The sequence below is a fragment of the Tachypleus tridentatus genome, chromosome 6, assembly GCF_004210375.1.
Source record: "Tachypleus tridentatus isolate NWPU-2018 chromosome 6, ASM421037v1, whole genome shotgun sequence".
NCBI lineage: Eukaryota > Metazoa > Arthropoda > Merostomata > Xiphosura > Limulidae > Tachypleus > Tachypleus tridentatus.
Window position 1 is genome coordinate 144,717,658 of NC_134830.1, and position 21,267 is coordinate 144,738,924.

Consider the following 21,267-nt stretch of genomic DNA (forward strand, 5'->3'; position numbering starts at 1 on the left):
TAATCCTACTGGAACATAATGGAGAATATAATTTTGAGGTACCACCTGACCTGTCATTGCACAATACACAAATGTACAGTCATTCCACATATGGCATAATAGACGTTATCACCTTATGTATTCTAAAGATGGTTAACCTTAAGATGACCTAAAAATGTTGTTCTGTACTTAATTTTAATTCAAATTTTAATACCCATACCAGCTGTTTTAAGAATACGTTTGTAAAACAAGTGGATTTCTCTTCATAATGAGTTATCTTTTTATGTCTTCATTAGATCCTTATGCAATTTAACTGAGTATCTTGCATTTTGAATAAATAAAGAACCATAACAAAATTTAATGGAATGTCTGAACCACTGCCACTGAAAACACCTAAGAGGTTTAGTAATATAAGGCTGGACCTTATGATTCAGATAATCTGCTCTGATAGTGGTAAGTGGACATGGTAATGTAAATATCAATACAAGAATATTGGTAGGCATTTTGCCATGAAAGTTTGTCAGACAAAGAATGTAGAATAAAAAAATGAGATATAGGTACATAATGGGGTGATGACTGCTGATAAGTCTTTCATGCATAGTTACTTTCCTATGAACTAGGTTTTTATTGTTTCTTATCATTGGGAGCCAGATCTATAAAAATGGAGAAAATTCACTGCCAACTGACCCCACCTACCACGTAGCCCTAAGAAAGGTACACTACAATGCCAAACAATAACAATATAACTACATCAGAATTTCATGGACACTATGCCAACCATCATCATTAGGCACTATGTCCACAATGCTCATTGAGAATGTCCAACACTGGTACTTAGTTGAACCTAGCCCAACAGGACCAGCTGATTGACCCTGGAGGAGACACCCATCTACAAAGTGCCGCAGATATAAACTAGCCCATTAAGTGACACCCTTTAAATACCAGGTTCCTCTCCTCCCTTTCACAAAATGCTATATGTAGCAGACACTTGGGTGGATGTTCAGATCTCAGAGGAGGTAAAGTGAAGTTACAGACCCTTTTCTGAAAGGTCCCCTTACTGCATACAGAAATCCACCTCAACAGGTGCAAGATAAAGCAAAATTTGAACTTAAACTGGTGTTGGTATAATAGTATGTTGTACTAAAAAGAATCAATGATATGGCTGACAAAATCCAGTAGGACAGTTGGCTAAAGCTAATGATTACCAATGATGATACATTTTGGAAAAACTTCAATAAGAGAAGGGTGAGCTGGGTAACTTCAAAAAAGAATTTGCCAGTGGAAAGCCAACCTGGTGAAGGCCCCAATATTCCTGTTGAGACATACTTCTAAAGAATCACAAAGGATAGAGCTGCCAATGGACTTGCTGGATAACCTACCTATGAAGAACATCCACAGGGACAAGAAACATCTGATGATAATGTGTTTGTTACTGATGATTTAGCAAGAGGATATTTAATATATAGAAAAAAGGTTATTTGTGAGTTAGGCACACCATTAACCTCTGAATTTCGTTTGGAACATGTCTATGTTATATGACATTCTACTTGAGTCAATGTGAGCAAGCATAGTCTATAGGAAATTCTATTGTAGAAACAAATGAATTTGTTAAAATGTGAACTGGTCTTGTCATTATGGTTACTAAATAATCCAAAATAGCCTGCAAAACCAATGAACATACTAGAATATTATCTTTCAAGATCAATAATTTCTTAACAAAACAGTTAATACAGAATCCAATCTACTGAAGAGAGGTTTCAGCAACTATTAAGTTTTCTGTATTACATTGCTAACTTGTTGATACCAATTTAACAGAACTTGCTAAAACACTACAGTGAGGCAACTTTTGCAAGTGCAACAGAACTATGTGTATGTATTGCAATCACTGTCACAGAGAGTGGCTACAGTTATGTCAAAAAGTGTATTGGAATATATGTACAAAAATTAAAATACTAGGATAGTTATTTTTGAATACTACTTTTTTATAACAGATTTCTTTTTTGCTCATCAACATTGTTAACAGAGAAAAAAGCTTTTTCAAATTCAAAACCATAAAAATTTATTTGTAGTCTATCAGGACATAAACAAAATAAGTTTAACTAGCAAAAGTTTGAGCATGAAATGACATAAAAATTGAACTTGAAGTAAGCACTATGTGATTATCCCTCTGTCAGTGGTTTGCATATGGATTTGGGCTGCAATGGGATTTTTCTACAGTAAGTGTTTGTGACTTGTCGGCAATAAATTCAAATAATAAATGGACAGTACACAATTCACTTGTTTTAAAATAATATATTCAAAACAAGTTAAACATATGTACAAAATGTTTTAGGCCATAGGATATCACTGTTGTATATAAAATTTTAAATAACTATATTTGTTTCTTGTCAAATGTCCAAACAGGCTGATTCAATTACTTCAGAATCCAAATAACAAGACAAATTACTTTTCTCTATTCTGTTTCTTTCTATTCATTCTGAGATAAATTCACTTGTATTATGCCGTAGGTTATCACAGTCTTATCATTAAATTTAAATAATTGTCTCCTTTTCGTCAAAGTCCACACAGACAAGTTCAATTACTTTGAAAACCCTTTAGCAAGATATGTTATTTCTCCTTAAAATCAGTTAACTATGAAACTCACTTTAAATATCACCCATTACATTAAAATAACAATTACACACATTCTAACTTGACCTTTACGAACTCCTATCTTTTTTATAAATTGCCAGCCACTTAGATATATATATATACCCTTTTCTCAGATTCATTGAATTTTCGACAAACTTTGCGACACTATAATGAGCAAGTACTTACTTAAGGTAACGAGAAAAACATCGAAGATTCGAGTAACATGATGTTAACAATGTTAGTAGAGCCTATACAGCAGTGTATTTGGAAACACAATGTACAACTCTTACAGAGATACATAATAAAATCTGTCACAACTAAAGCTTTTGAAATATCAACCTTGAACACTCTTGTCACAAAAACTAAGCAATCATTAAATATTAATTTACAAAATAAACTAAATAATAATGCTTACACTAAACACTCTCGTATATCCAATAGCATAAATGAAGCAATGAAATGAAACTTCCATTATTGTAAATTTTGAATTATCACAGTAATCATGTATTAACTATTATTGTATAAGAGTACCCCAGACAATTAAATAAGAACAAAAATAATTCTCACTTGCACTCCCATGGATTGAATTTGAAATTGAAGCAGTGATAGGTTGAAAACTTGCCATAGATTGACAAAATAGTAAGTGTACTGCAGGTGTAAAATTGCTTTATTTCATCTTTTCGTATTAAAAAAGAACCTATCTTTACTGAGATACATTTAAATAAATGTTGATGTATATTATCTACATTTAATCTTTTGAAATACAGTAAAACAAATAATACATTTGTGCAAGTCTTTTATCTTAGAGGAAAGTTACTTACCACAGTAATCACTCTGTTGAGCCCTATACTTGTTTATTCCTGTTTTTGTATTAGTGTTTCCCTAGCATATGTATCATATTCAAGTTCGTAGGTGATACAGAGCCCTGTACAAGTTGACACGTTACTTAATTGTGGAGTGTTATAATTATTTTTGTTCTTGTTTTCACCTTGTGTAGATATGCTTTTTATCTACCCTAGTGATAGCAGAATACTAAAGCTGACCATTATGGATCTAAGGGATACCACCACATCACTGTAGATAAGATTCTGTTTAATCTGTTTGGTTTAGTTTGCTTTTTATTTATTAACCATGGTTAATTTATTTGCTGTTTATCATTTACAAAATCTGCTTATAAGATATTAGTTTAAAAAATAAACTGATTAGATAAATAATCTTAAATGTTTTTACTCACTTTCATTACAATAGCTGCCTTGCCAGCCATTATCACAAATACAATATCCAGTAGAATAATGACATGAAGAATTATTTTCACAGTCACATGCATTTTCACATCTGGGTCCCCACTGACCATGGTGGCAGTGACTATCACACCTTACCCCTGTGTCATAAAAGCAGAATTTGAAATAAGATAAAACTTCACAGCTAAATGAATATAATGTATAAAACAAAACTAGATTTTAAATTATAAATACCATTTCTATGGGAAACAAACTGTACTGGAATATTTTTAACAGTTTAAGTAATGTTATAAATCTCTCATCATAAAATTGCTTCTGTGCCAAATTTTATGCAAGTTGAACTAATAAATAAATCATAAAATATCCCATCCTTCACTACTCTCAATTACATCACACTATAATAATGAATATTCATTTATCATTAATGTTGCACATTCTCAGCTGTGTTGAATGAAAACTTAAGGTAGAAAGTAATATTTATTTTAATGTTTCATTTTGTTTTGAAATAACTGAGCAAACATGTTCCTCAACCAGACAATAATAATGAACACTAAATTTTAATGTTACATGCTACTTTGGTTATATTAAAAATAAATATTAAGTGATATTTTTCTTAACATTATCTGTAACTTTTCTATGTCAATTAGTTATTGTACAATACTTTTCGACATTCATATCCTCAATTAACTACACAATAAAAATTGATCAATATCTTTTATCAATACTTACTCACTTCCATTCACATTAAACAATAATTGTGTTTATTTTTCATTACTTCCATACTTGAGGTATTGTATCAGCAGAGTGGTAACAACTGTTTATTTCCCACAGCCGTGGCTGTAATGGTCAGGTTTACTATATCTATAAGAGACGCCACTTTTATTAACCTTTAAGAGCAGTTGTTATTTCTACTAGCTTTCGTTTACAGCTCATGACAATATATCCTTTGAAGTTACATCTCTTGTTTTGTGTGCACATATGTTCCCTATTCTGCATGACTAATTATCTCGCTATTTCTTTTAGTTCTTCTAAACTGTCATTGGAGAGAGTTGACATTTTAATGCCAATTGATCTTACATTCCCATAGATTCTAGATGGTGTCTATAGTTATTTACCTGCAACTTCAATGAGTTTTATTTCTAATGCGAACTGTATAGCTTCCTTTAAGGATGTACCTGTTTCACTTCAGCTTGATCCTCTTAATATCACCTGTAATGGTGTTTTTAAACTGCATGAATGCTAATAAATCCATCATTTCACAAGAAACGTCCATTCTAAATAATTTGCAAATTGTACTGAAATCTCTTCGTTTCTCCATGTCCAATTCTAAATTGTGTTCTGGCTACTTCTTTCTGGGGTAATGCTGTGAAACTATTAGATATGATGGCTACCAGTGCTTGACAATTACATAGGCCTGCAAATTTAAATTTCATAAAAGTTGTTTTGGTTTTAATAACAAATTTTTCATAATTCAGTGACACTGATTTCGAAAATAATATTTAGTTATTTCTGCAAGGATGTTTTACAAATGAAGAAGAAAACAAAAACTCTTACCAAGAATAAATTGTTATTTCATTTATCACAATGAACATTTTCTATTATGTGTATTATGTTTGGCTTAAAGAACGATCGATAAGACACAAGCGTCGCGATTGGTCTAAAGAAGTCTATAGTTAATGGATGTAAACATTTTAAGCATAACAAAATTTGATCTGATTTCAATGAAAATGATTCAGTTATATAATAGCAAATATGAATTTTGGTGAAAAATCTGTACATAATGGATAAAAACGGTTATCATTTTTGGATTCAGCTTACAAAAATTACTATAGAATATGTAAAATTTTAAGCCAATAAAATCATTGCAGACTTATGTTATTACAGCTTTAATGTGAAAAGTTACTTAATGTTGTCAAAATTAGTCTTTTCAGATGGGCAACAAGATTAATAGCTTGTTGTTGAATATTCCATCTCTTCACCCTTTAAATAACTTCCTACTGAGCAGCTTGGCATAACTCATTTTGTACTTTCCTATCCTAGTCCATTGGTTTTTTCTGCCAGCTGATGTTCAACTGACACCCTAAATTTTGGAACTTAAATTGGTTGTTTCATGTCAGGAATAATCCAGAAAAATTCTTCAATAACAGATGGCACAACATGATTGGTAATAGGTATAAAACATATAAATCCTATTCTTACATATTTGGTTGTAGATGGTGTTTGTGACTGAAACTTTTAAGCTAGTGCAGATAGAGGTGCAGCTGGTTTAGTCTTTGCATTTAATAATTCTTTATCCATATACATATTATTCTGTTACTGGTGTTCTTTCTCCCTTGTTGATGCCTTTCTTTATCAAACTTTTAAATTTGTTGGTGTCTTTTTGTACTTTGCTTTTGAATTTGTTGATGTTACAATGCTAGAAGCTAGATTTCGATACCCATAGTGGAAAGAGCAAAGATAGCTCTTTTTATAGCTATGTGTTTAATAACAAACAAATTCAGAAACTTTGCTGATGTACTTTTGTACTTTGTTTTTGACTTTGTTAGTGTCCTTTTGTGCTTCTGCAATCTTGTTAGTACAACTTTGCCATACTTTTTTTACCCTTATTATTGTAATATCTTGGTATATTTCTAATAGTTTCATTGTTCTTGTCTCCAAACAGATTTTTAAAATTCTAATTCTTTATTAAATAGTACATGTATTTCTCATTGTTTCATTGTTCCTTTTTAAATCACTGTCTCATATCTCTTTGCTTTTTTGTGAAAATTTTCATAATTTTTTAATTTTCTGTTTCCTTCTTCCTGGCTTTTTTTAAAATCTCTAATGTAAAAAAATACTCGAACAAAGTTTTTGAGCAGCAAATACAAATCCAAATACTTCATGAAAATGCACTGAATGATTCAAATCACTATCTTGAAATAACATTACATATTTCACAACTATCATAATTGTATGTATAATTTGTTTTCAAATATATAACATTCTTAGAACTTTCTAGTTGGATCCAATATTGGCAGTTATTTTAATTTAAGATTACTCATGTCACAAAGTGGGTTGAAAGATGACCAGTCAGAAACTTTAATGTCTCTCCATTTCGCTTGCAAAATTTACTGAAAATCTAATGTGAAGGTGAAATATTTTGTGCTAAAGACAAGAAATTTTGAAAACACAAAAAGCTTTGTAATATAAGTTTTTTAACATGAGTAGTTATTTTAGTGAATTTATTGTTCAGTGTAGCTTTATGGGGGGGAAGTGACTCAAGAAAGCTGTATATGCTGAGAATCGAAAATGGGAAGTTGGAAAAATGAATGAAGATGCTCTACATGCTAAATATTGCAGATTGATGGCCAAGTGGACCAAAGATTTCTTGCTTGAAACAAAACAACTATGTTAGGTGTTTTGGTACTGTACCAGGGATGCTGAGGAATTGAATAACTCCTGTTTGCCCAGCTCTTGCACTGGCTCTTGTTTTGAGCCCTGGAGTAGAGTTAGTGGTCTGTATTTTGGATGTCTTACAATTTTGATAGAAAAGGTCCCCAACTCAAATGGTCAAGAAGTTGGAGAGATGTGTTGAGGAAGGTTTACTTCAGTTTGACTTGTACTTGTAGCAGTTGTAGTAGCAATAGATTTTAGTTAGCTGTTTTAGCAACTGTAAAATAAGTGGGCTGGGGTATGGTAGTTGTAAATGTTTGGTGTTTGTTTTGGAATTTCGAGCAAAGCTACACAAGAGCTAACCATGCTATCTGTCTCTAATTTAGCAGTGTAAGACTAGAAGGAAGGCAGCTAATCATCACCACCCACCACCAACTCTTGAGCTACTCTTTTACCAACGAATAGCAGGAAGAGTTTACTGTATGCATAAATGACACTGTGTTCTTAAAAGAAATGTGCATTTAGTACAAATATACAACTTGTGACAAACTTGTTATAAAAACTACTCTTCCTTCACAGAATGAGGCCAAATCTACAAATATACAACTTGTGACAAACTTGTTATAAAAACTACTCTTCCTTCACAGAATGAGGCCAAATCTGATTACAATCTCACTATATAAAGAGAAGAACCAACATGGTTAACAACTAGTTTTGCTTGGAACTCTATTTAAGTTCCAGCTCCATTAGATCTTTCTTTAATACCATATCATTTATGTCCTCGGGTAAGCCTCATTATTAGGAGAACAGTACAAAATGTTGGCTGCATCTTGGCATAGAACCACTCTTCCAGAAAATTAATTGAGAACATCTTAATGCATTACTCAACAAAGTACCAATACGCATAAAAGAGCCAAAACATAAGAATACACATGGCAGTTCTTAAAGGCAAGTTTAATATAGTTAAAAAAATAAGTGTGTCCTGTTCATCTAGAATGTATACCTATGAGGAATCTATGCTAAGTTTGAAAACTATTAGTTGAACTCATTATTTCTTTGCTTTCAAAACTATTAAACATAAGGAACAACCCCTCCCTATCCTGGAAATTCTAAATCCCTGATCTGAAGATATATTTATAATCTCAGAATATGTGCATTTTGCATTTGAAAAGTCTGTTTCATTGCCTTTTCAAATACAAATTTTTAGTGACGTCTCAATACCTACGTAACATTAAACAATGTCAAAATGTAGTTGTGATATATGTATTCCACTGTAACTTTGTAGTGACTGACACACAATTTGCTGATTTGTTTATTCAAAATACTTTTAATATAACACACTCAGCCTTGTATAATATAAATTAAAAAACTAAAAAAAAATATATATATAAACCACAACAACATAGAATGCAACCTAAACCTTAGAGAGATGTTTGCCAAGCAAAACAGAAATGAAAAACAACATAACCAGTAATTTAGGAAAGATTTTATACAGTAAGATTGAACTCTTAACGATAATATAAATAAGTAAAAAGACATTGTGTCAGTGAATATGAATAATGAATTATTTTGCTAAGGTGCCAGAAAATGGATGGAAAACTTTGGTGAAAATGATCAAAATTCAGTTAATTCTTAATCCTGCAATGATCATTATTAGCACCACCACTAATCAAGCCTCTGAAACAGCTGATCTCCTGTACTTTTGAAATAATGATTTTACTGATTTTACTAATCAAATTATTTCCATCGTACTTTTCACTCAGTTCTATAACATTATATGTTCCAATGGAAAATTTGCTGCTTGAAATCTCTAATATACAATTCTGTATGTATGTTTAGAATTAAGTGCAAAGCTAAACAATGGGCTACCTGTGCTCTGCTCACTATGGGTATCAATACCTGATGTTTAGCAGACTGAGTCTTCAGACATACTCCTGTGCCACTTGGGTTATCTTGACATACAATTCTGAATGTTCAGCTTTAAGCCCCTTTGCCTGGGATTATTGCAAGCAGAACGTAAAATAATATTTTGTCTTTCTAATTTGAAAATTATTTTACCATAATATTAGATGCCAAATTAAAGTTAATAATCATTTTAGTGTGTTTACCCATTTTAAGCCAGAGAGGGTGTATATATATATATATTTTTTTATCAACAGAACCACCTCAAATCAAGTTGAAAAGCCTTTTTTTTTTTGGCTTAGTTTATTACAAAGTCAATATATCTTTATATCAGGGAACTGGCATGCGCTAATGAATTTAGAATCTCTTGACTTGCTTTTCAGAGTACCTTGAAATAATATTATTTTATCTTTCTATAGATTAAGATAAAACTAGCTTCATATCTCTTGGAGTTAAAACAATGTTTGGAGTTCTTTCTGGATGTATGATAAATACAGTTATATTCACAGTGAACCTGGAAATGCTGAGGAATTATGAAGAAAACTACTGAATTTTATAATATATGCATGGTACATGGCCCAAATAAACTTGTTCTAGAAACATTGTATAAAAATATCATACATGATATATTCAGATATTCACAGTGCAGTTGAAAGTTGTTGATAAGAGAAAGCAGTAATAAAGAATGATTAGATCTAATGCTACCCAAACCTCTCCAAACAGTATTAATTCATCCTTCCAAAACTCCTAATACTTGAACACTTTGGTATAAAAAAATCTATGTTGATTAATTGAATGATTCCTAGCTTGGATGTGGTTAACCTGTGGAATAGAGTGACAACCATATAGATTGTTTAAGTGTAAAACGAGCATTCAATTCACTTATTCTTTAAAGTGTTAGTTTATCACAGATTTGTTTGTGTAATTGTTTTAGAATCATATTTTCTGCAGTTCAGTTGTCGTGAACTGGTAATTGTTGTAGTATTCTGTCATGTTACTAGAACTTCCTGTGCTTTTCTCGTTGTAGTTAAGTATCATTGCATCATAATATCTCTGTGTGGAATATTGTTGGACTCAGTTGAGCTGTAAATATGCATCCAAAATATAGTTTTGAGTTAATTAGACAAATAGATTGTGAATTTAGTGATAAAAAGCACACAGTTGTGATTTTAAAGGGAAATTATTCCAGATTGAATTGTTATAATAGAGTAGAAAAAAAATTGTTTTAATATATTTTTTTTAAAACACATGGATTGTGTTCTGTTTATTGTTTAAATTCATCACCAACAAGTCACAAACACCTACTGTAAAGCACCCAGCTCATACACAAATACCTGATATATGGGTATAGTGTTCAACCACAACATAAAAAACGAAATGTTAATATATTGTGCTTGGTCCACTTTTGAATTGTGGTATTCCATTTTGGTAATAAATAATAATATATGAAGGAAAATTTGGTAAGTTCAGGATTGTTGATGGGTTTGTATCTTGTCTGTATTTGTCCCAAGAATGCAGATTTCACTGGTAAAAAAGGCAGATGTGTGGCCATGGGAATATGAGCTCAATCAGTGAAATGATGTAGATATGTTATAATGTCATTGCTGGAAAACCATATATATCTAGAAAGTAGAGTGAGAAAGTATTTATGTAACCTTGCTTGTTAGCACTCTTGCACATACATTATGAGTTTAGGATGTACTATACTAGAAAATTCTTGAAAAAAAAAATGGAATAGTAGCCATATTGACTGTCACAGTATCCTGCTGGAATAGGGTTGTTTAATTCTTGCACATGCGCTGGGTGTTTAAAATATATAACAGAAGATCCTTGAGAAAGATGCTGGACTGATAGCCAGACTAATTGTCACACCATCCAAATAGGATAAGATTATTTCAATCAACACTTCAACTACTTCTTTCTTATTTCAAATACAGTTCAATGCAGTGTGAAAATTAACAACCAGGACAAATTATATTTGATACAAATAATAATTTTGCCTATGCTAAGATTAATTACCAAAATAGCTTAACTGAAATTCATGAAATGCAATAAATTTTATATTTACTTTATAATTTTATACGTTTATAGCAATCAGTACCCAGACATGAATGGGGTAGTATTTAAAATACAAAAAAATAACAGATGTTATGCAACTGTGGCCATTTTAAATTCATGATCACAAATTTCTTTTATTATGCTTATCATGAAACTATGGTTTTCAGGAATACTCATATTCAACAGAAAACCAAAAGTATACATGATGTGCATGTGTGTTTTTATTATAGCAAAACCCAATCAGGCTATCTGCTGAGTCCACTGAGGAGAATCAAACCCCTAATTTTCGCATTGTAAATCTGTAGACTTATTGCTGTACCAGTAGGGGACTACACATTGTGAAGGTTCAGAATATGTTATGTAAGAATACAGTATGTAGACAATAAATAAGGATAACCATAAAAACAAATGGCTTTCAAGTAAACTAATGAAATGGAATCTTTACGAATAATGGCAGTTTTCTTCTTTAACTTGGCCTAGCATGGCCAGGTGATTAAGGCATTTGACTCATAATCTGAGGATCACAGATTTAAATCTCCATCACACCAAACATGCTAACCCTTTCAACCATGGGAGCATCTTGGTAAAAGAGTAGCCCAAGAGTTGGCGATAGGTAGTGATAAGTAGCTTCCTCCCTTCTAGTCTTACATTGCTAAATTAGGGAAGGGTAGCTTAGATAGCCCTCATGTAGTTTTGCACGAAATTAAAAAGCAAAAACCAATCTTCTTTAACCAAACTGACCAACTTCGCTTCTGTAAATTACTTAAACTAACTGCTTAAGTGAAGAAGATTGAACAAAATCAAGAGAGAGAGAGAGTTATATGGATACTCCAATTTTTTAGATGCCCCAAGGCCCTAGTATGGTATTCTATAGTCTTTAAGATATATAGTTTACTTATCATTTCATTTTGAGTTTACTTACTGATAAAGTATATTTTATTACAAGTTACAACTTTTACAGTAAGATTAGTTTTTAGCTGTACTTAATCATGATTGCAACAGTGATCAAGGTATTGTATCTGTTCTAAAACCTAATCTTACTTTTGTATCATCTGTTTCAATAGACAACATTCATAGAAGTTCATAAAGAAATCTACAAACATTAGCTTGAGTCTTAAAACAAATCTCTTACTATGCAAAATGATTATTCATTTACGATGACATCTGCTAAACGCAGAAAATGCATGGAAATTAACAATAATTCATACAAATATAGCCACTTAAATATTTATAATTAGTATTGAGTACCATTAAGTGCAGTAGTACTTCATAGTGGGGATCTTGATGAAAGAAAATGTTAGCCACATAAGTTGCCCATTCAAAATAACCTTTAACTGGCATGGCCAAGTGGTTAAAGCACATCATTTGCAATCTGCAAATTCATGTCACACCAAACATGCTCGCCCTTTCTGCCATGGGGGCATTATGTGATGGTCAATCCCACTATTTGTTGGTAAAAAAGTAGTCGACGAGTTGGTGATGGCTAGCTGCCTTCCCTTTTATAATGTGACAGTCAATCCCACTATTTCTTGATAAAAGAGTAGTCCACAAGTTGGAGATGGGTGGTGATGACAAGCTGCCTTCCCTCTAGTCTTACACTGCTAAATTAGGGACGGCTAGCGCAGACAGCCCTCGTGTAGCTTTGCACAAAATTAAAAAAAATATATGACAAAAATGTTGGAAAATGATTTCCAAATGGAACAATGGTTTTTCTATTCATCCTAGGAAAAATGATTAAACTAGTTTTATGTGCTGGTATGACTCTAATGAGGTGAATGATAAAAATCACTTTGATTATATTTTTTACTTACCAGTACATTTTGTTTTACATTTTCAGCAGTACACTTCCAAACGAGTGTGACAGAAAATAACTAAAAAAGGGTCTTTACTATATCATAAACAAAGACATTCAGCTAAAGATATACTAAGTTTATGATATTCTGAGATCCTTGACTGGAATAAGCTTAAATGATTCAATTAATTCATTACTAAACTTATAACTTCTTATTACTTTCTCTACAGCATCACAATGTTCCAGATATCATCTAAATTTAAGAGTGGAAATATATTAACAACAAAACATTCCACTGAGCATGCATTGGAGTTAGAGTTGTTTTGAAAGTTATAACATTGTGTCCATAAGCTTGCTAGTCATATTAAAAAATAGCAAGATATTAGTGGATAGAAATTTTGACTTCAGTTGATACTTCTACAGTCACTACAGTTAGAAATACTCTTCATTCTAACAGCTGGGCCCATAAGCATAAAAATACGCATAAAAGAATAAGATAATACTTCTATGTAATTTGATGCTACAAATTGTAGAATATTGATGTATATTATTCTAACTAGCTGTGAAGATTATTGAAGGAAACAACAATTATAGCAATATTGTGGTGCAGTACAGCTGGAGGAAATTGCACTTGATGCGTTTCATCTTCTACATGCTAGACCATATTCAACAGAATAAGTAATATCACCACAGTAGATCTTTTGCTTCTTAAAGATCATTTTGTGTTCCAAATGCATTTTCTTAAACCTTTTATAAGATTCATACTACCCAGAACAAGTGAGACTGAAACATGACTACATGTCAAAATATCACCTCAACACTGCAGTAACAACATCACTTTAAGTATCAACACTTAAAAACACCTTCAATCAAACATGGCAGTCATTGATTTAGTACCATCATATTCTAACTGATTAAAACCAGTATATCCTTAAATAAGACCATTTATGCCAACAAACAATGCAAAAATAACAAGGGACTAGGGAAATCCATTCAGCTTCAGATTCAATATCATTAAACTATTCTTGGGTCTTAGTACCGAAAGAAGTTCCCTGCTGGTACAGCAGCAAGTCTATGAATTTACAATGCTAAAATCAGGAGTTTGATTCCCCTTCGATGGACTCAACAGATGTGGCTTTGCTATTAAGAAAACACAAACATACCCAAAGAATGATTGATTGTTATGTTGTGTAAACATTATTTTCTAATATTTTGTATTGAAAGTTGAAAGGATTTTTATTTAAATATATCACAACTACTGTACTTCATGAAATTTAATTATTGATGGTATTGTCAAGTTTTTACTTAGTAAGATATTTTCAATAATGTATGAGCTCCATGTTAGTATAAGCCTCACCTTTAACTTGTTGTACTAATGTACTATCATATCCAAAATATAATTCACAGTATCCAGAATATTCTAGTATAACTTAAGCTAAGATGCAATCAAAATAGATACCAAAGAAAATAAGCAAGTAGAAGTTAAAGGATAAAAAATAATTATTATTTTCACATTTCTTTGCATTGTGTTAACTGATGAGTAACTTCTAGGTCTGTTTTAACCAACCTTTTAAATCAGGCTTACCTAAGATAAAATCAAAGACAAAAATAGTGGGATATTTTTGATAATGAAAGTTTATAGTGCAATAACCCACATTTCATGGTTACGAATACTAGTACTAATGTTTTTGTACACTAAAAGAAGATAATTAAGACTCATACAATCTGCATAAATCTCTGTATTCTAAGGGAGTAAAGATACACAAACATGAGCAAATACCCAAGAATCTTTCTGAATAACCATTGCAGTATGCAACTTTCGCATAAGCAATATTATTAGAGTATATTTATGAACTATTACATCCTGATACCTAACACCTTTTAATGTTAAAAGTTTATCACTTCTTCTTCCCTCAAAACATATCTAGGCCCATACATAAAAATATCTTTTTAAAATATTCATATTAAAGGTCAATTGAAAGAGCTGCAGTTTTTCATCCTTAGATCAAAAATAAGGTACTGTCACATTTGCTTATTAACCAACAAATGGTGGGTTGAAAGGTACATTGGAATAAAGATGCATAGCCTGTTTATGATGAGCTACCGGTTTGGTTATTTAAGTAATACTCCTATAAACGTAATTAAATAGCTCTTATAATACTAAAAATATAAAGAACAATCAACACAATGTTTGAGTATCGAGTTAAAGTATTGAATAGAAATGCATTATCAATCTGGACAAGTATTTGCTGTCAATACGCTGTTGAGTGACAAAGGTATATTGTGGATAAAAATATATCTGATATAATTCCATGGCTGAATTTCATAGCAACAGCAAAAACGTAAAACAAGAGCAATTGTGACTTTTGTACCACTTGACCATACATTAACAGTTGCTCTCTAGAAGAAGAAAATGGTGAGTCAAAAGATATTTTGGAAAGTCTTATTACAAACAGTTCCTCCCTCTGAGCAGACGACCAATTATTGCTTATTGTGTTGTTGCTTACTCCAACTCGCCTGTTTAACTTGCAAAAAGCCCACTCTGGATGACAGACTCATTATTCATGCATGGATAAGAGAAAGGTTAACATCACCACTAGGGGGGGTTTATTTGATCATAGTGCCAGCAAGCTCTTTCACTCAGATGCCAAATTAGTTAGGAATCCATCATTGGATAAATAAAACTGGCATAGAGAAATAGGCTAACCATGAGTAAATATCCCAGAGAGTTTGGTAAAAATAGATATTGACTGATTCCACGGCTTTCAAAGAGGTAAGCAGAAAAAACAGTTGGTATAATTAGTGCACTAATTAGTTTTTGTTTGTTTCAGGACAAGTAAAATTATATATAACTCAAAAGAAAACATAGAACCTGTACAAGGAATCTTCTGAGTTATAATAGAATTATAGTTAAGCATGGCATAGTCTGCGTAGTCTGTTAAAATTGGTAAAGAAAGAAAGCTTCAGAGTACTTATTGAAGAGAATTTAGTACTTTAACTCACTCATCTCATGAAATTTTTCCTGAATACAAAACTACAGAAGAGGCAGCAGACCATTTATTTACCTCTTTATTCTTGACACACTGTGAACATGGTCTACATTAAATGGGGTTAAAATCAAGAGATTTTTAACTAACATTCACTGCTACAATAATCTATACCAGTGGAGCAAGCACAAGTTAAGAAACCAAGGCAAATTGTTTTAGATTGTTCAGACCACTTGCAAGATAAACAAAAGAGAAGCTTAGAAATATATATATATATACATTCACACTTTCCATTTCATTTAACATGCTTTAAAATCAGAAGGTACACATGAAGATGCAAATATTAAAATAAACACCTACTTGGCTTGCAATTTATTGAGAGGATATTTGCCTAACAGCCGATATTTCCTGACTGCAGGGACCAGAAAAACCTATCCATTTAGGGATGTTAATGATAACCTTTTGGGCTATAACTTCACTTGATGAATTCAAAGTAGCATGAGTGAGAACTTCAAATGGTATTCCCCTCTAACAGCCATCAACTTGAAAATGATTTCACTGTAATCTGTTTGTAATGTATCAGCCAACCCTTCCCAATATTTTAAATTTCTCTACTAATTTAAAAACGGCCAGCAAGCACTTTTAAGCCTTTTATATGAAAAATAAAGACATATTTGGAAGAAATGTTGCCAATAAGAATGTAAAAACAGAAAATGAGGACTTTGAATACAAAAATATGAGGGGATGAGCTGCAATGTAAAACCTTGAATAGAATTATAGTTAAGCATGGCATAGTCTGCATAGTCTGATAAAATTGGTAACATTCAGTCCTAAAAAATGAGGACTTTGAATACAAAAATATGAGGGGATGAGCTGCAATGTCAAAATCTCAAGACAACATAACAACACATATACCAGATACAAACTCTTCAGAGTGTTGTATAATGTCACTGGGAACAAACATTGCCACAAGTAACCAGTATATTGAGAATGAAGCCCTATCTTAAATCCTACCATCTAGAGAAATTCAAGATCAACATAATATGTTGCAATGATTTAGTCACCAATCAACTACCAGAACCTCATCTTTCCTTTCATCAGTCACCATATATAGCAAACACATTATTGGCTATTTAGAACCCATAGAAGGAAAGCTGCAAGTCAAAACAATCCCTCTATGTACAGAATCCACATCAAGGAAGAACACTGATGAATTTTGTTATGTAAACATTTATTCTTTTATATATTGTTACCTTTTCATCATGATAAATAAATGATGATATTTTTAGATATGTTATCTTTCCATGTTGATAAGCAACAAACATTCTTACTTTTAGATCTCTCATCTTTACATCCTGGAAAATAATTACTGATAATGTTAGATATGATTCCTTCTCATCCTGGTAAGCAAACAAAGATAATATTATAAGCCATATTTTAAATTTTGTAATTTATTTGTTCACAAGAGGGTACATAATGCATGAATCAATTAACTCTGTGGAAGTAGGCTTAAAGCATTCTATATTGTTTTGTTTGTTTGTTTGAAGTTAAGGACAAAGTTACATGATGGCTTATCTGTACTCTGTCCATATTGGGTATCAAATTCAAGTTCTAGTACTGTAAGACTACAGACATACTACTGTGCCATTGGAATCTATTATACATTGATGTTACAAAAACGTAGGGATGTTTTGAAATGTTTATAACATTTGATGTCAAGTTTTCTAGTATATTCTAAGTTAGATTATAAACTGATTAGCCAGTCAATAAGCTAAATAGGTAAGCTTGTTGTATGAATATTCAGTGTGTTTACATATTTAGATCAAAGAACAATACAGAGTTAAAGATACATAAAGATTATTAAAACGTAATTATATTTATGAGATAAAAGGAAGTTTATTATGTTTCCATAGAGAGATATATACAGTTTTTCGGTTGTTTCTTCTTTCTTTTTTCCTTCCTTTTTATAAATGTTTCAGTCCACTGCCATTCCTTTATTTCTCAGTAAATTTATTTGAAACTTGGTAAGTTTATTCTTACGTCTAATAAAATTAGGTATCTTTATAATCTAGATCTTTTAAAGATATTTGTGGTTTCAAAATGAAAACTACCCAATTATGTATATATTTTTTACATCTGTGCATTCATATCCAACCAACACACTAAAATACAAAATTGTTGGATCAGAGCTCATAAAAAAGTATAAATTTTGGGGGGATCAATTACTCCGCCATATTTTGACCAATTTACATGATATTTGGTACAAAAATATTTTTTACAGGTCACAAGCAGAGGTACAGACCATTCTAAATTCTTGCCTTTTGCTCAATTTTATCTTCAAGAAAAGCATAACTTAGGTTTCTTGTAAACTATTCATGGGTATGTCAGCCAATTTGCGTAAGTTTGATACAAAGATGCTTTCCTGCAGGTCCCAAGCAGTAATATAGACAGCTTTTCATTTTTTCTTGTTTTTCACTATTTATCTGGTGTCAAAAATAACTATGTTGTGATTGTGTGGCAGAAACATGAATGCTGGCCACTTTAATTGAGTAAAATAGATCATGAGTTTATTGATGAAAATTCTTGTAGTATGTTGATTCACACTGTTTTTACAACCAGATTTGTTTGAGTTGAATTGTGTGAGAAATTGCCTCATGAGATAAAGAAAGAAAAAGGATTGATGAAAATGACAGTTGGACACAGAAGTTACTGTTATTGTAGGAAGGCTTGTCATACCTCGTGATATTGTGTTATTTATCACTGAGGAAAATTGCATATTGTGAGTTAATTTCATATGGAGACATGAGTATGAAGTTTAGCTAGCTTCAGATAGCTCCGGAGTCTGTGACCATGAAGCCCCTTTGCACTACATGGTATTTACCACAACTGAAATTGAGCTTTCAGTGGAAAGAAGAATGATGCTTATTGTACCACTAAAAAATGAAGTACCCATTCCAAACATTGTTGACAATAATTTTATATCTCTTGATTAAATGATAGTGGAATCAAAGAATTTAGCATATTCTGAGGAATTGGAAAAATCTTTCATTTATTTAAATAATAAAGATTTATACATGATTTTTCCCCCAACAAATTATATCAGCCTGTAGTAGAACAAAAGGCAAGTATGGTATAAAAAGAGATAAGACCAAATTTCATTTGGACAGCATGTTAATGGACAAACAGTTCTCATCACAAGAGAGGACAAACTCCAAAATTTAATATATATCGAGAAGATAGGCACCAAGCCAACAGCTATTCACTGTGATCTTGATTAGAATAATGTTTTAATAGAAATTGAATCTACTGAGGATTCCAAAATGTATTTCCAAAGTAAGTATTATCAGCAACGAAGCTACCAGCAAATCACTCAATCACCTATCAAGGGTGAACATCCCCACTAGCAAGATGACCAGAATACTATGGGCCTCACATGAGAAAAACCACAAAAATAACTGGTGAATGGACAGTTTAATGTTTGTATTAGGACTGTTTAAACACCTTCACATTCCACGAATATGGAAGTGTTACAAGATATATTTTTAATGTTGTTATTTGTTTGTTAGCTAAAGAGGGCATATGCTAAAATAAGTTAAGCTTGTTGAAATGGGGCAAGAATACTTTAAATTGATGTCATAGAAACTTATTAAATTTGCAAAATATCTAGAAAATTTAATGTAAAGTATGTAGTGTACTCCAGCTTAGATTGCAAATGGGTTAGCCAGTCCATAAGTTAAGCAAGCTTGTTGTATGAATCATTTAGTGTATATATATATTTTTTTTGTATTAGTGTTAATGACTGGGCATACTAAATTGTTTTGCCTAAATAATTTGATTATTTTTATTCTGGTTGTAGATCAATTAGCATGGTGTTTCCTTAGTTCTATAATCATTTGACCTAAATTATTAATGAAATACTGGTCATTGCACCAGAAACTGAGAAACAGAAATGATGCAAACACCAAATACATATAAAATTTAAAAAAGAGAAATTGGAAATTACAATATTTTAAAAATGAACTGGCAGTTACAACATTGTGAGAGTGAAGTAAGGTTAAAAAGCATCAAGAAATAAATAAATTAATTAGTTATTATTTATTTTGGATTATGTTAAATACACGCAACTGTTTCAGTTTAATGTTAATGCAAGCATTACAACTTAGATAGTTTATATAATATAGATGTCATATTTATGTATTTTTGGAATTGAAATGTTATGGTAAGTTTGATTACATAATTGTTTACAAATCATACATTGAGGTTCAGTTGTTATGAATTAGTGATGGTTTACAATAGTGAGGTTATTGCATCACAATATCTAATATTGTGTAGAATTTTCTAGACTTTTGTCGGATATAAGTACACATTGAAAAAGTATTATTGAGTTCTACTTCTAGTCTGCATGATCATGAGCTTATAGATAAATAATGTACAGTTGTGATATTTAAAATGAAATTATGACTGTACTGTAATAACAGAGTAAAAAATAATAATTTGTCTTGTCAATTGTTTTCTAAAGTAACTGAACCAGATAAAAGTATCAACAGTGTAAAGAATATTTTGATATATGTTTGAGTTGCTTTTGATATATTATTTTTAAAACAAGCAGACTGTTGCTGTTTGTTTATAGATGAAATTTATCATTAAATTAAAGATACCTTCTGCAAAGAATCCAGTGTTACAAAACCTTGCACATTAGTAACACCAAATAATTCACAGTTTGTTATAAATTTTGCAAAAAACTACTCAAAGGCTATTTGCACCAGCTGTCACTCACCTATCAATGATAGTCTAGAGGAAGGACAACTAATCAACATCACCAACCACCAACTGTTGGGCCTCTCTTTTATCAAAGAATAGTGACATTGACTGTCATATTATATTATACTGCCCTAAAAGTTGATAGAGCAAGCATGTTCAGTAAAGAGGATTTTGACACACACACCACAAAGCAATGCCAAGTCTTGAAAATTTGTAAAAATCACAAACAGATGTCCAACAATACAATACATTTTGTGTATGTTCCTTCTGCATCATAGTAAGTAAACATTATTAATTATAATTACCCTTCCATCCTGCTAAGTAAACACCAGTATGTGTTACTTTTCACACTGGTTAGTAAGCACTGATACTTTAAGCTGTGTTTCCTGTCCTTCCTGGTCAGTAAACAATGATACTTTTAGATACATTACCTTCCCATCCTGATAAACATCTACATTCCCCTGTCTTGTGGTCACAGCCAACTGAATTGTTCCATTCACAGTCACATTTCTGGCTACAGTTGAGTCCATAGTATGCTTCCTGA

General features: G+C 31.6%; 1 protein-coding gene across 6 annotated transcripts in view; it reads right to left on the reverse strand.

Annotated features, from left to right (window-relative positions):
• The window catches only part of LOC143253945 (uncharacterized), a 110,489-nt gene that overhangs the window by 12,007 nt on the left and 77,215 nt on the right, over positions 1–21,267 (reverse strand). For 5 of the 6 annotated variants that reach the window (XM_076508578.1, XM_076508580.1, XM_076508581.1 and 2 more), the window contains exons 15-16: positions 21,155–21,263; positions 3,845–3,991 (exon numbers count right to left, since the gene is read on the reverse strand). In XM_076508578.1, the coding sequence (XP_076364693.1) occupies positions 3,845–3,991; positions 21,155–21,263 (256 nt within the window). The remainder of the gene's footprint in view (positions 1–3,844; positions 3,992–21,154; positions 21,264–21,267) is intronic. The other variant, XM_076508582.1, reaches the window with a different exon arrangement.